This window comes from Cricetulus griseus, chromosome 7 (genome assembly GCF_003668045.3).
Source record: "Cricetulus griseus strain 17A/GY chromosome 7, alternate assembly CriGri-PICRH-1.0, whole genome shotgun sequence".
NCBI classification, from domain to species: domain Eukaryota; kingdom Metazoa; phylum Chordata; class Mammalia; order Rodentia; family Cricetidae; genus Cricetulus; species Cricetulus griseus.
Window position 1 is genome coordinate 45327756 of NC_048600.1, and position 15943 is coordinate 45343698.

Sequence of the window (15943 nt, forward strand, 5' to 3'; positions counted from 1 at the left end):
TGGAGGGATGTCTCTGCAGACCTGGCACTGGGAGTTGACTTCCCTAGCAGCCAACTCCAAAGCCGCTGCCCTCAGTTCAACAGCTGTCATGCCCGTTGTCACCACACAGGGGCACTGCTGAGTCTTGTCACCAGTGTGTCTGCACCTGGACCCTAACGCATGGGTTCCTCAACTTGTGATGTGGCCAACCTCATACCTTTGCAGTTCTCAGGAGTTCTTCCCTGACAGATCTCAGGCATGGATATACCAAGACTTCCCAAAAAAGGCTTCCCTTGGGAAGTTCAACACTGACAGGCACGTGCCAGAGACCTCGGGGCAGTGCCTGAGTAAGGAGGCTGTCTTCCTACAGGAAAGAACCATTGCCTCTGAGAGTCCAGGTCAGCTTCTATAAGTCACCAAAGGCAAATTTTCCCATTTTGAAGATGAAATAAGACTGGGGATGTAGCTCAGCTTAGCATTCATGGACCCCTGGGTTCCAACCCCAACAGTACATTCAAGCAAGCAACAAACCCAAAAAGCCTTCACGTGGTGGTGCACACCTGTAATCCTCAGGACTCTGAAGCAAAGAGATCTCAAGCTCAAGGACATCCTCAGCGACATAACAAGTTGGAGGCCAGCCTGATACAAGAGACCATTTTAAAAAGCCCTTTTTTGGAGGGGCTGGAGAGATGGCTCAGTGGGTAATGTGCTTGATGCACAAGTGTGAAGACCTGAGTTTCAATCCTCAGAACCTACATAAAGCCAGACATGGTTGGCTCACAGTCCCAAGTTTCTACAGTGACATGGGAGGTGAAGACTGGAGACTCCACAGAAGCTTATGGGCCAGCATGCCATGAACACAACAGTGGACTATAAGGTACTATCTGAAACAAGGTGGAAGAGACAAGGCAAGGACTAACCCTGACAAGGTAGTCTTCTGATCTCCACACATATATGTACTCACACACACATACACATACAAACACACATTCACTCACACACATACACACACAAATATACATACACACACACAAACACACATGCACTCACATACACACACACAAACACACATGCACTCACATACATATACATCTACATACACAAACACATGCGTTCACACACACACACACACACACACACACACACACACACACACACACAGAGGGAAAGACAGAGATTATACAGAAAAGAAGCAAATCTTCCATGGCAGGTGTCTGGAACAGGAAGCAAAGCAGTGACTGACCCCATGGTCAGCACTTTTCAGGGCACAGGAGCTGCAGATGAGTCCCCAGACAGGCAATACACCTCTGCAACCTCCATGACCTAGCCCACCTCCCAAAAGACAAACCAGTGGGAGCAAAAGATGCACCCTCATGTCGCAGACTCTGCCAGACTTCAGCTTAGTGCCAAGCACCAAGTGGCCTAGGGTAGTACCAGTATGCCAGCCATGGGTTGCCATCAGGGGAGGACCCCAATGACCAGTATTCAGGATCTATCACAATGGCCCGGCACACAAGTTGAGGCCAGGGAGTAAGGAGTGGGATAGATGGGAAGATGGACAGACAGGCAGACAGGACAAGTCGGAGGGAAGGCAGGCAGAAGCCCTGGGCAAGGCCCTGCTCCAGAAAACACTCTACTACTATGTCTGCCTAGAAAATCCTAACTGACCCTTATGGTCTCCCAGGATCCTCTGTTACTATCCATGTGATCCAGCACCTGCTCCCATCCCAGGTGGGATATCCCCCTACTGAGGCTCCAGAGTCCCAGTGGGATACCCACCTTTGCACATCTACCCTCATCCTGTGGCTATGGGGTGGGCAGGGTTCAAAGGGTGGACAGGGTTCAGAGGATAGAGCATTAGACAAGCTTCCTGGAAGAGGGACCTTCTAAGACAAGGCCAACCCAGCCAGCACTCCAGGCAGGGTCAAGTAAAGGGTGAGCAGGGTGTTGAAGACCTTGCCCCAGGGCACTCTGGCAATGGCACTTGCTATGTGCCCTATTCACTCAGCCTCTCTGGGCCCCCATTTTTCTCATCTGGAAAATAAGGATTTGAACTCTTCCAAGGCTGTGGGAGGGTTCAGTTAGCCATAAACATGAGCAAGGGATAGAATGTGACTGTGCCAGCGATGATTCTATCACATGATCATTTGTTCATCTTGGGTCTAGGACTGCCCTAGAGGCCAAGCCCACAATGTGGCAGCCTCTGCCCTAGCTGGAATGTGGGAAGTCTCCTTCAGCCTAACTGGAGGTAGGTGTAGACCCCCACCACATGACACCTCTTCCTGGCAGGTATCACGGTGACCAGAGCCGCGTTTTAAGCCAAAGCAGGCATGTAATTCAGTGGTAGAGTACTTGCCTAGCATGCTCAAGGCCCTAGGTTCAATACCAGGATTAACAAATACAAAAACACAAAAACAACTTCTTACCAAAACCTGTTCCCAGGTCAGCAGTGGAGTTAGAGTGCCACTGGCAGTCTGTCCCTGACCTCAGGTTAATGCTGGGGCTCAGGGTAGGCCTGTGCTCTATGCTTAAGGTCCTTTCCCAAGCCTGTCCCTGAGATCTTGCTCCTCCAGAATGGAGGCCCCTGAGCCTCAGTGTCCCCTCACAACTGCCAAATGTAACTGCTGGAAACCACGATGTCACTACACTGGTCCAGATGAAAACCTAGGAGCCCTGTGAGACCCATCCTTCTGAACCAGCCAAGCCATCTGAGCTCCAGCCTATTAGGGAGCCCACCTGGCAGATCTTCTGGGACTCGTGGGAGGCTATGGTCTGCTCTTACTACAGCTGCAAGCCTCACATGGGGCTGAAAAGCCGGCTTGCTGGTCACTTTGCATTTTGAGTACAGACTGATTATGTAGCTTCAGACTCACACGTCAGGGCCTCAGGGCCCTGGAGCCTTCCTGCCCTCCACAGCCCCTTCCAAAGTCAGAGCTTCAAGTGGGCCATGGTCAGTGCCAGGAGCCAGGGATCAGCCTGGGACAGGTAGGATCCATACTTCAACCCACAGGCAGCTTCCCAGCAGGTAGGCTGGGAAATCCCCCTTGCAGACTTTCCTCTTACTTAGGTACTTCCGAGACTTGCCATCATCTTGGCCCTGGTGCTGATAATGATTGTGTCCCTGAGTAGATCCGTGGGCTGGAATAGGTGTGCAATGTCTGCCTCTCTGCTTACTCTGTCCCACAGCCCACATGTGTCTACATGGCACTGTGTTTTTACACCCATAGGATGGCCACGCCCAGCCACCATACTTGTCTGTGTGTGCCTAATGTCCTGTGTGGGGACAGTTTGCATATGGAAGTTCTGGGGATACATAGAATGTGCAGAATGAGATACACCTATGTGCACAGAGACACCAACACACATGAATTCAGCCCACACACACACACCCCGCACCCTGAGTAAGGCTGGGGGCCTCAAGGGGAAGGTGTGTTCTGGGTGCCTGCCAACCCTGAGCTCAGCCCAAGCTCAGCTTGAGTTTCTCCTGGGGCTGAAGAGCAGGTGCTTGCTATGTATGCCTGGGGCCCGAGGGGTTGATTCAAGCATCACCTGGCACAATCTAGTCTCCTCCCCACAGGCCTGCCTGGCAGATGTCACTGCTAGAGTGGATTGACTAGGCAGGGAAGTCCCATGCTGTGTCCTGGGCCAAGCTTGCAGATGAGCAGAAACCGTGGCAGCTTTACCCACTTCTGCCCTACATCCTGGGGCTCAGCTGCAAGGATTGGTAGAACCTGAGCCTGGATCACTAGTATCTGGAATGCTTGGTTTACTCTAGTGGCTGTGTGATCAGGAGTAGCCTCCTCCCTGGGCCCTGGACATCACCTCCTCTACCAGAGACCACATTCCTGCTCAGGTAAGACCTGTGAGGACAGAAGACACCAACCAGTGTTGCAGGCTGCTAGGTATCTGAGCCTGTTTTACCCCCTACATAGGACAGTGACCTTCCTGTGTGCCTCTTGGACCACATAGAATCAGATCACAGGGGCCCAAAAGTCGTCATACTGTACACACAGCAGGGAGGGGGAGTCAGTAGCACAGGGTAGTCCAACAGCTCTGGCTGGGCCCCCTCTTGTCTCCTAGAACTGGGATCTCAGAGACAGCTGATGCCTGAGGTTCTGGGTCACAAGATATGGGGGCACCTCTCCCCCACTGCCTGGGAGATTTGCTGTTTGTGAGATCTGCTAATTGGAGTCAATGCACCCGTGGGTCCCCGGGGCCCGACCTGTGATAAGAAAGGCCAGGTTCACTAGTTCCCCTCCCCTGCCACTCCCTGTCGTTGTGATGCTTGTTTGTGGGGTTGTTTTCCTCCCCAGACAGGGTCAGGCACCCTGCAAGATGCTGATGCTGGCTTTCTCTTTCTCTTTCTCTCTCTCTCTCTCCCTCTCCCTCTGTCTCCCATAAAACTAAGCTGAGTCACTCCCTGCCTCATCTCCAGCTAGACCTGGACCTACAACCCACTGCCTCTGGGCTTCCCTGCCCTGAGACGCTCCAGCCAGGATGATCAGAACTCTCCGACAGTCCACCTTGGGCTCCAGACTGGGTGAGAAAACACTTCCACACGGAGGGGATTCCCTGGGCCCTTGGGTGGCTGTGGATCAATCACAGTGCTGCAGAGGTGGGGATTCTTCAGGCTCTATCCACCCAATCCACATGAACTCAAACTTGGGGACATGCTACAGGGGAAGGAAGGCAGGAGAGTGAGGTTCCCTGTACACAGGCCAGCTAGTGTACATTGGACATACGGTCCCACCAACACAGGCCTGGGGGTCCTAGTGGAGACAAGGCAGGGCTGTGACCAAAAGGAGCCACCGCTGGTCCAGGCAGCAGGACATAGACCAAGTCCTGTTTGGTAGTCCTAGCATAAGCCAGGCCAAGCTCCAAGGAGGCAAGGAGGGGAATGGTCCACAAAGGACATCAGAGTATAGCCATCTTCCATTGGCCTTGTTGCTGTTGCAGAAGGGATTTTGCTAAGTGTCTACTTTGAGCGATGAGAGAAGCATCCCTGGAAACAAACCCCCTCCTCGTAGGCCGGAGATCCTTTCACGTCCCATTACAAAAACAAGGGGCTTGAGAGAATATGGAGCTAATCCCCTGTCTCTGAGTTTTGGGGTCTTGGTGTTCATATTAATACACAGAGCAGCAATCATGGAGGCACTTACACACATGCACTCGCCAGAAAAGTATGCAAACTTGTAGACACTGTGTGTACCAGAAGACACATACCACATGCAGGTCCAGGCTGTGTACACAGAAACTGGTATGGTTCTACAAACCTCCTCCAGATCCTCTGTCTTAGGAGGAACTGTGGCTGAGGAGGTCACAGGGAGCCCCTACTCATACCCTTACTGCCACTCTGTTGCAGGTGCCCTGGCGAGTCCAGGTCTCGCCCTCCTTCTGTCCCTCACTGCCCACTGCTCTGGTCCTCAGACTAAGGGCTTCCCCAAGGGAGGGCTGAATGCTAGTGAAGCCAACAGGTGAGCAAAACCAAGTCCAGCAAATTGTTTCCTGTGCCAGGGCATGGAGAGGAGGAGTGGTCCTGAGTCCTCTGTTGGTGGTCCCAGGGCAGGGAATATGTCCAGAGTCTACACATAAGGCCCAGACAGGGCTACTGTTTGACAGCTCTGACCTAGGGGGCTTAGCCTAACTTCATTGTCACTGCTGGCCTGCTTCCAGGATCCAGTGTGAGTTATATGCCAGCAAGTCCCTATCCACTGCCAAATGTGTGGGCATACTCACAAGAAGCCTCAACCATCAGAGACTTGCAACTTCAGCCAGTGTCCCCCCAGACGTCTCCCATGGAGCTCTAGGCTATCACCCCTTACTGCTTGTGCCAGGCCCAGGGCCTTCAAGGCCATTGCTATACCCCAAATCATTTTAGCTTAGTCATTTCCTTCTGTCCCAGGCTCTCAGACCTGGACTTGGATGCTCCCCTATTTCTTGGAGTGATGACCATCAATGGGCCAGTCAGTTAATGTGATGATTGGTCAGGCAGGACCCGGATCCCAAGTGGATCTAGCCAAGCCTGGGTTGGTATCAGAAACACCCTCCCACCCGATAGGTGGATTTTATGTCACACCTTGAGAAAGGTCCAGAAGATAGCCTCACCCATGGTCACCCAGCATGTGACTTCATACCCTTCAGCAGCTATCAGGACTGGTCCAAGCCTGAGTTCAAAGTCATCTGAGCCTGAGCCCTAGAAGTGATGGCAGGACCCGTGTTAAAGTCCCATCCAGCTGACAGCTTGGCCCTAGCAAGGTTCTCAAGGAAGGAAGGAAGGAAGGAAGGAAGGAAGGAAGGAAGGAAGGAAGGAAGGAAGAAAGGAAGGAAGGAAGGAAGGATCTTCCCTGTAATGGGTGCTGCCTGCCTCTTACTTCCTCAGTAGTGGAGACAGCTGAGTGATCAAGTCCCCCTTGCAGTATCCAAAGCCTTCCTTACCTTCCTTCCTGGGTCTTTCCCTTTGGACCCAGCATGGCCCCCTCCTTCTATACAGGGGCAACACCTCCCTCTTGCAGAACTTTTGGTGCTTGCCAGCCAGCCAGATGCCCCGGGAAGAGCTCTCTGCTTTACTCAGAAGCCTGGCTTCGCAGAGGGTCCCACTCAAAGCCTGGCAGGTAAGCATTTCCAGGGCTGAACAAGCACAGTTGTTGTGGGCTACCCAGGACACTGGCGAGCATACAGGTGGAAGGGTATTTTGCAAGAACTTGACGTTGGCACACAGCTTCCCTGAAGCAGAGGACTGTCTCCAAGTCATCCTGCCAACCTCAAAACCACGTAGAATGGGCCGGACGGTAGTGGCGCATGCCTTTAATCCCAGCATTCGGGAGGCAGAGGCAGGAGGATTGCTGTGAGTTTGAGACCAGCCTGGTCTACAAGAGCTAGTTCCAGGAAAGCCTCCAAAGCCACAGAGAAACCCTGCCTTGAAAAACCAAAAAAAAAAAAAAAAAAAAAAACCAACAACAACCCACCTAGAATGTGACTTTTTGTTTCTGTTTTTAATAATTTATTTAAATTTATCTTATGTACATTGTTGTGAAGGGGTCAGGTCCCCTGAAACTGGAGTTACAGACAGTTGTAAGTTGCTGTATGGGTGCTGAGAATTGAACCTGGATCTTCTGGAAGAACTTTCAGTGGTCTTAACCACTGAGCCATCTCTCCAGCCCCTAGAATGTGACTTTTTGGTGGCCCCACTGTGACAAGAAGTCTGGCCCTTCTAAGGAGACTCTTCCCCTATAGGGCGATCTGGGTGAGCACCCACATTGGGCAGCTCTAGCATGTTTCAGCAAGTCTGTCTACAGGGTGCTTCTGCCTTGACTTGGAATGCTCACAGGCTTGTCCACTGCCTCAGGCCTCTCCCTATGCTCATCTAGGACATGGTGCCTCCTTGGGGTGGTCCAGCCCCAGGGCTCATGAGGGAAGATCTTGCAGCCCATTGGCCTCTCTCTCAACTGGGGCTGCAGGAGTCTGCTGAGCCCACTTAGTCCTACATCACCTGTCCATGTTAACAGAAAGAAAGAGCTAGACACGGCATGGGCCTTTAACCTCAGCGCTTGAGGGGCTCTGGCAGGAGAACTAATTTGAGGTTAGTCTGAACTGTGTAGAAAACTCCTCTATTTTTTAACATAATATATGTACACCACAAAGTGTCCAGATACACATGACACAAATTGATAGAATGGACAAAGGACATGTGAATCTGTTGTGGTAGCCAGTGACATCCACTGCCTGTCAGGCCAGGACAGGTGCAGCAGCCGGGATCAAAACCATGAAGAGTTCATTCAGCATCTCAATCAAGTACATGGAGCTGATATGTGCGGAAAACCTTATCCCACAACAACAGAATGCATACCAAGACAGACGCATCTCTGCTTCTAAGATCTACCTTCCCCAGCTTTACAACGTAGACAGCATCCAGTATCTGTTCTCAGAGCACAACAAACTTGAGCAAGAAATCAGTTGCAGAAAAGTATGTAGAAAACTCACAGATACATGGAAATCTTTTTTTAAAAAGGAGATTTATTTTATGTGTGTGGCTGTTATGCTGCCATGTATGTATGTATGCACACCACATGTGTGCCTGGTGCCGGAAGAGGTCAGAAGAGATGCCCCAGAACTGAAGTTATGGATGGTTCTGAGCCATCATGTGAATGCTTGGAATTGAACCCAGGTCGCCTGGAAGAGCAGCCAGTACTCTTAAGTGCTGAACCATCTCTTCCGCCCATGAACAAACAACACACTTTTAAATATTACTTGAGCCAAAGAACTCTCAAGATTTTTTTCTGGGAGTGGGGGTCTCATGTATCCCAGCCTGGTTTTGAACTCACTGTGTGGCCAAGGATGACCTTAACTCTTTTTCTTTTAAAGAGTTTCTAAAGTATTATTAATATATATGGGTGTTTTGCCAGCACATACATCTGTATACCATGAATGTGTGCAGTGCTTGAGGGAATCAGAAGAGGGCATTGGATCACCTGGCACTGGAGTTACAGACAGTTGTTAGCCACCATGTGAGTGCTGTGAGCCAAACTCAAGTTCTCTGCAAGTACTGCTGATCACATGCCTACCTCAAGAGCCCTCAGCCCTGAACTTTAACTCTTGATCTTCCTGTCTCCACCTTCCAAGTGCTTGGGTTACAGGTATGACTGCCACATCTTCCATCAAGACAGTTGGAAAAACAATATGTTTTTAGCTAAACGAAAATAAAAATAGAGCCTGCTATGCTGTCACCCCAGGCCTCCAGAGACTGATGCAAGAGGTTTGGAGCCTAAGCTACAGAGTGAGACCCTGTCTGGAAAAAAAGAAAATTTATCAAAAACTGTGGGGTACAGTGAGAACAATGGTTGACTATGGCTTTGAATATGTGTGTTAGAAAAGAGACAGATGTGGGTCTTGCAAGATGGCTTAGCTGGTAAAGGGATTTGCCGCTGAGCCTGACAACCTGAGTTGGATCCCAAAACACAGATGATAGAAAGAGAACTGTCTCCTACAAGTTGTCCTCTGACCACCACATGCATGCCATAGTATGTATGCAACCCCACTATCACCACAATAAATAAACAAATTAAATGTTAAAAGAAAGTATCTGAACTCAGCGGTGCAGTTTCCTATCGGGAAACCAGGAGAAGACGAGAAATAGAAGAGATGGAAGGATGAAAGCTGGAGGTAAAAAATGAATGAAACCGGATGGAAATCATCAATGCCACAAGCTGCTCTTGTGAAAAGGTGAAGAGCCCCCCAGCCTGGCTAACAGAGAGGGAAGAGACACAGATTATCAATAGTGGAAACGAGCAAGGGCCATTTGTTGCAGGCCCCTTGAAAATAAAGCGATTGTAAAGGGATCTGTGTGCACAGGTGTGACAATGTAGATGTAACGAACCAGTTCCCTGAAAGGCAGATCTGTCAACAACCACATGGGGACATGGAGACAGGTCATCAGAACAGGCATGATTCTATGTCTGTCTTCTCAGTACGCAAGAGAGTCTTGAGTTCACATGGCCAGACAGGTTACACAGTGAAACCCCTATGAAGGAGGGAAGGAAAGGAAGGAAGGAACTAATGAATGACCGAACAAACGGAGGAAGGGAGGGAGGGAAGGGAGTCAACACTCCCTAGGCAAAGCTGACCTACTTTTAATATCCGTGGGGCCATTGTCTTAGATGAGCATTGTAACCTGTACAAGGTTGACTGACTACAAATCTAATTTGAACATCTGTGGATTTTTTTTTTTTTAAACAGGGTCTCTACATAGTTCTGGCTGCCCTGGAACTCACTCTGTAGACCAGGCTGGCTTCCAGCTCACAGACATTCTCCTGCCTCTGCATCCAGAGTGCTGGGATTAAAAGTGTGCACCCACCGGGTGTGGACCCGGCTCATCTCTGGCTTTTAGCGGCAGTCCATTCATTTGCCTCTCTCAGGACTGTCTCAGACCTTGTTTTTCTCTCTGCCTTCTCATCTCTGAGCTACTACAGGTTTTTTTCCTCACATATATCTCCAATTCCTTCTTAAAGTGTGCCTTCTCCTGAGGGGAGTAGGGGCTGAGCAGTGTCCCACCAGGGCCAGTCCACACTGGACAGATGGTGACCTACTGTCCAAACTCTGCCCCTGCTCAGCTTAGCTGCTTGGCCAACCTCGCTGCACAGCAAGGCCTTCAGGATGACTTCGAGTTCTACCCACCCAATCTCCTACTTTTCTACAAGTGAGTGTCCCTGCTGTGGCCTTCTCATTTCTGTGCCTGCCAGCTGTGGTTGGGCTGCCTCCTCTGGTCTTGGGCTACCCTGGAGACACTAGGAAGGCTATTGGGAGGCCCAGTCCAGCCTCCCTGACATCCCTCCACTTGTTCTCAGTCTGAGCCAGGTGAGCGAAGCCAACTGCCGGGCCTTTATTCACCATGCTGCCCAAGGGGACACAGAACTGCTGGCCAACTTGCCCAACCAGAGAGTTGCCCTACAGCACACAGCCTTGGCCTGTCTGGTAGGTGCCTCAGGTGAGGACAGGATTGGGCAGTGAGGCCAGGCCATCTGTTTAGCACTGACCTACTGTCCCTGCAGGGGAGACCCCACCTACAGCTCAGTGCCTCAGACCTGCGGCTTCTCGGGGTCCTGGTATGTGACCTGGAGGCACCCCAAATCGTGACTTCAGACCCCCATGTGCTGAAGAACCTGCTTCAATGCCCGAGGCTAACTGTCACACAGACTACTGCCTTCAACACCCTGCTGGCCAGTGGGAAGACACAAATTGGGTGGGTAGGGAGTTTTGAGATCAGGGTAAGGGTGGACCAGGGAGGCTAGAGGGGTTCCCTCCTTGAGATAAGATGGGAGGGAGCTTGAGGTTTGAACCCAGGATGGTAGGGATGCCTTCCTAGAGTCTTGCTATTTGAATCCTGACCCAGCCCCCACCCCACTCTGACATTGCATGCTGAGGCATGGAGGCACAGGGTTAAGGGTGCTCCCACCACGTGGGGCTCACAGCAGAACAAGTCCCTGTGACTTTAGGCACTGGCCAGGAGATAAGGGCCTGTGAATATTCTGCCAGCCTGCTTAGGGGGTGGGGTGACATGTCAGGTTCCGACACAGCACCCTTTCCCATGCACCAGGCCTCCTGGCTCCTGGAACCTGGAGGAGCTGAAGGCCCTAGGACCTCTGGCCACCTACATCAGCCCCCACCTGTGGGAGAAGGTGCAGGAGGTAGGAGGGAAGCTGGAGTGGGCACCAGGGCCATGAGTGCCACACAGCCACTCTGAGTGGTGGCCCTGGGTGCTCCTATCACCACAATATAGCCTGTGGGACAGAGGGAGGGACTAGGCTGGCTATTTGAATCTGGGAATGGACACACTTGCCCCTGCCAGGCTGTGGGCTTGGACTTCTTCCGCAGTGTGGTGGCTGCTTACCGGGCAAGCCAGCTGAGCAGGCATGATACCATGCGCTTCATCACCAACTTCCTGGAGTCCAAGGCCAATTCAGTGTCCTCAAGGCTCAAGCGGCGCACAGGTCAGTGTGACCAGGGTGTACTAGGGACACTATGCCTCCCTCAGTCTAGACTCCTAAGTTTGGCCTAGTCTGGGCCAAGCGTTTGTCTAGAGACCAAGAATGAGGAGTAAGTCAAGGTTTAGTTACAATCAGAAGCAGAGGGGGCTGGGCATGGTGGCACTTAAGGGGCCAAGGTAGGAGGATTTTAAGTTTGAGGCCAGCTTGGGATACATAGCAAGACTCTGTCCCCCAAAAGCAATCAGACAAGAAAAAAGTGGAGACCAGAGTCTAAAATGGGTCTTAAAGCCAGAAAGTTGTTGGTTCGGGGCTTCACCAGCCAGCCTGCTTATCAGCACATTCTTCAGGGAGCGCCTGTGTCCGTGGCAACATCACAGCAGCCACCCTGCATGATGACCTCTTCCTGGTGCACTACGACTGCACCCAGCTGGAGTCCTGCCTGGGCACACGTGTGCTCAGGGCCAACCTGGACCCCTTACTACAACACCCCCTGCCTGCAGAGTGCCAGCGTGTTGTCAAAGCCAAGCTCGCTCAGGTGTGTGGATGGTCATTATGGGGTGGAGGCTAGAGGGCTCAGCTACAACTTAAACTGCCCACCTGCCTCAGATCTACCCACACGGCATTCCTGAGGACCAGCTGCGCCTCATCACCTCGCTGGTCTACCTCTACTCCCTTGCTGAAATAGGCCAGTGGAACATCACATCTGGAGACACAGTGATGGTCCTGCTGGCCTCAGATGCAGCTCTGGAGAACCAGACAGAGGTGAGAGCTGGTAATGGGGCTGAAGCTGGCTGTTCTGGTTTGCCCAGAACCACTGACCCTGGGCCTGCCCCTAGGCAGTTCTACAGAAGTACTTGGACCATAATGGCAAGGTTACTGGCGCTCTTCTGGTGGCCATTGGGGGTTCCCGTCTCTGCTGGATGAGCCTCAAGCAGATCCAGATCATCCAGCCCTCGGAGTTCCGGTGAGTCTCCCAGTCAACCACCTTCCCAGCAAGAGACATAGGGGAAACTGAGGTTGGGGAGAGGGGGTGGAATGGTCCGAGCCAGGCTATCAGAGGCATATTGGACCACCATAAGAAAATGTCACAAACAGCAAGGGAGACAGCACAGGGACCTGAGTTCATGTCTCCAGCACACAGCGTAAAAATCTGAAGCTAACAGTCACACCTGTGATGCCAGCAATCTATCTGACCAGTCTAGCTGAAATGATGAACACCAGGCCAATGTCCCCCAAAATAATTGCTAATGAGGAAGATACCTGGAGTCAACCTCTGGCCTGCACACATGCACACACACACACACACACACACATACATACACACGCAGGAACACGAACACACACAAAGAGAGTTAGCAAGAGGGTTCAGAGGGTAAAGATGCTTGCTGCCAAGTCTCACAACCCGAGTTCAATCCCTGGGTCCCACACAGTGAAGGAGAGTACTGACTTCTTCAAACTCTCCTCTGACCTCCACACATAAACTGGGGTGCCCATGCACATGTACACACACACACACACACACACACACACACACACACACACACACACACACACGAATAATATAAAAATGATTTTAAAATATATAGAATGAAGGAAAGGAAGTGTCACAAACCAAGTGACTTAAAATGAGAAATATATTCTCTAGGACTTCTAGAGGCCGGAGTGCGATGTCAGAGTGTCCGCAGGGCCAGGCCCCTCGGAACCTCACAGGAAGGCCTTTCTTGCTCTACCTGTGTGTCTGTATCCAAAAGCCCTGCTTATCATAAGAACACAAGGAAGTTAGGCCAACCTAATGCAGTGGAACTTCATCTTCTACTCTGATTTCATCTGCCAAGAGTTTATTTCCAAATAAAGGCACTTTCTGAGGTACCAGATGGATTTAAATTTGGGGGGTTATACTCTCACCCAGTACAAGGGACAAGAAGAAATCTGTGTTTCAAGGGGTAGAGGCTATACTCAATGGCCCAGGTCAAGGGGCTTTCAGCCTATTCATCTGCTCATCCTACTGCCAGACTTGCTGGGGCTCCAGACATCTCTCCCTGCCCTCAGAGTCGGAAGGATGTGCTCTTCGCCAAGGCTCGTGAGGTCTTTAGGAACACCAGTACTGTAGGAGAATACTACTACTTAATCCGTCCCTACCTTGGTGAGCTCTTCACTGTGTCTCCTCTCCCCTAAGTCCTCTACCTCTCCTTAACATGCCCGCTACCTTTGCCCTGTGTGTCACCACACACACACACACACACACACACACCACACACGGAGTCCCTCTACCTCTTTGTCTCTTATCACTGCTCTCTCTAGGTGGTGCCCCCTTGGAGGAACTTCAATACCTAGCCCAGGCCAACATCTCCATGGACATTGATACATTCACCAGCCTCAACCCCTTCATGTTGAAGGTGGGCCCAGGGGCTGCCTCTGTTTTGTTTTGTTGAGATGTAGCCCAGGCTAGCCTGGAAGTCACTATCCTCCTGCCTCAGTGTCTTGAATGCTTGGGTTACCACATTGCCTGGCTCAGACTCTGTCTCTGTGGGGTGGGGTTGGCCAAGCTGGGAACCCCAGGTCTCAGACCCATATGTTCCAAAGCCTGAGGAGTGCAGATGACATGTGACCTCTGCGCCCCACAGTCCTCACCCTGCTCATTCCTGGGAGCAGCTCTCACCTTGCTGGGTCCTTGGCTGGGGAAGGCAGACCCATGGATCCTCACATCTCTCCCGAAAACCTCTGGTTTCATTTACAGAACATGAGTGTGGACAATGTGAGAAATCTGCTGGGCCAGAATGTAGGGGACTTGCAGAAGGCCCGCAGCCATCCAAATGTTATCCTGTGGATGCACAGCCACAACATGTCAGACCTGTCGGAAATGGGCCTGGACACCAGCCCCACCCTGCCCTATGTGACCAACAGGCCCCCTAACACTGCCTACCCACCGTCCGCTTTGATCCACACCTCGAATCTTCCAGGGAATGATGGTGTTGCCCCTGCCTCAGGTATGGTCCACTCCCCTTGTTCCCATCCTTAGGGGACTCTTGGCTGTCTATGCTTTTCATTTGCCCCCTGGGGGGTCTGCCATATGTCACAGGTCGTTGCCTGATGAAACATCTATAGTGATACAATTGCCTACTTCCAAAACCCATTAAATGAGGACCAAGCCTGGTGGCCCAAGCTACTCAGGAGGCTAAGACCAGAGGAGGACTGCAAGTTCAAGACCTGCCTGAGCTACAGAGAAAGTTTAAAGCTAGCCTGGGAAACTTGGAGATGTGTGTGTGTGTGTGTGTGTGTGTGTGTGTGTGAGAGAGAGAGAGAGAGAGAGAGAGAGAGAGAGAGAGAGAGAGAGTGTACGCACACACGTATGTGTATGTGTACACACACATATATGGGGGTGAAGAGAGCTGGGGATGTAGCTTAGTGGAAAGAGCTTGCTTAGTCAAGTACAAGATCCAGGGTTCAATCCCCCAACACCACAGAAAAAAACAAATGCCCCCCAAAAGACAAACCACAAAAAGGGACCAGGCTGAGACCAGAAGAGCAGCTATGGATCAGGTCCTCACTGACTCTCATAGCTATCACCACCACAAAGGGAAGGATGACAGAGGGACTCTGGGGGTGTCTTCTAATCAGGACTGATGGATCCCTTCCTTGTTCTATCAGCAGGAAGCCCTTCATTTCATCTTGGGTACCTGTCACTTGCTGTGGCTGTGCCTTCCAGCCTCTTGTGGCTGCTACTGTGTGAAGCACCTTCAGGGCCAATAGGCACTGCTCACAAGGCACTAAGACCCTGGACACTGCCAATGGTGCTGACCCAGGACAGTCAGACCCCTGAACATCAGATACAGGAGCAACGGAGCTGCTAAGTGGAACAAGACACCCACCTAGGCTGAAGTACATGTCCCAGGCCCCAGGAGACCTGCTGTGTCCCCCATCCTAGGAGACTGGCTCTGGTACACACCTCAGCTCTGAGGATCAGGGCCCATAAGGAGATAGAATGTCCCCAGCCACAAGAACAGGTTGGTAGGAAGAGACAGGGTCCAGATCTTTTGACCTATTCAAATGGAACTTGGTGTCACTTCAATGTCACTGCCCTCACTGGTGGATCTGAATAAAGCACAAGGCTATTATTGTACAGCCCGTGTCTCCACTAGGGCCTTGTTGGGGACAGAATCCTCTTGGCAGAGCCCAGACCTGAGGTGGTGGTCTCCCACACACCTCAGCTGGGGTCTCAGGACTTCCACTACCTCGGATGGCCCCAATCCCATCAGGAAGGCTTTGAATACTACCACCTACCTGCAGGCCCATTTTTCATCCCTCTTTTCCCTTTCTTTTTCATTTTTTAAAATATTTATTTTATTTTCTATATATTAGTTGTTTTGCCTACATGTTTGTCTGTGTGAGGGCATCAGAACCCTGGAACTGGAGTTATAGACAATTGTGAGCTGTCATGTGGGTGCTGTGAATTGACCCTGGGTCCTCTGGAAGAGCAGACAGTG

The 15943-nt window shown here is 51.4% G+C and overlaps 1 protein-coding gene across 1 annotated transcript; it reads left to right on the forward strand.

The window, feature by feature from the left end:
- Positions 1-79: 79 nt before the first annotated feature.
- On the forward strand, positions 80-15579 carry LOC100773505 (mesothelin-like protein). Its single transcript, XM_027425065.2, has 17 exons — positions 80-856; positions 3755-3832; positions 4388-4519; positions 5342-5453; positions 6470-6590; positions 10086-10171; positions 10320-10446; positions 10524-10714; positions 11069-11159; positions 11321-11462; positions 11807-11994; positions 12066-12221; positions 12296-12423; positions 13472-13602; positions 13761-13855; positions 14197-14446; positions 15111-15579. The coding sequence occupies exons 3-17, from the start codon at positions 4477-4479 to the stop codon at positions 15308-15310; spliced, it is 2061 nt and encodes a 686-aa protein (XP_027280866.1). The 5' UTR covers positions 80-856; positions 3755-3832; positions 4388-4476; the 3' UTR covers positions 15311-15579.
- Positions 15580-15943: the final 364 nt, after the last annotated feature.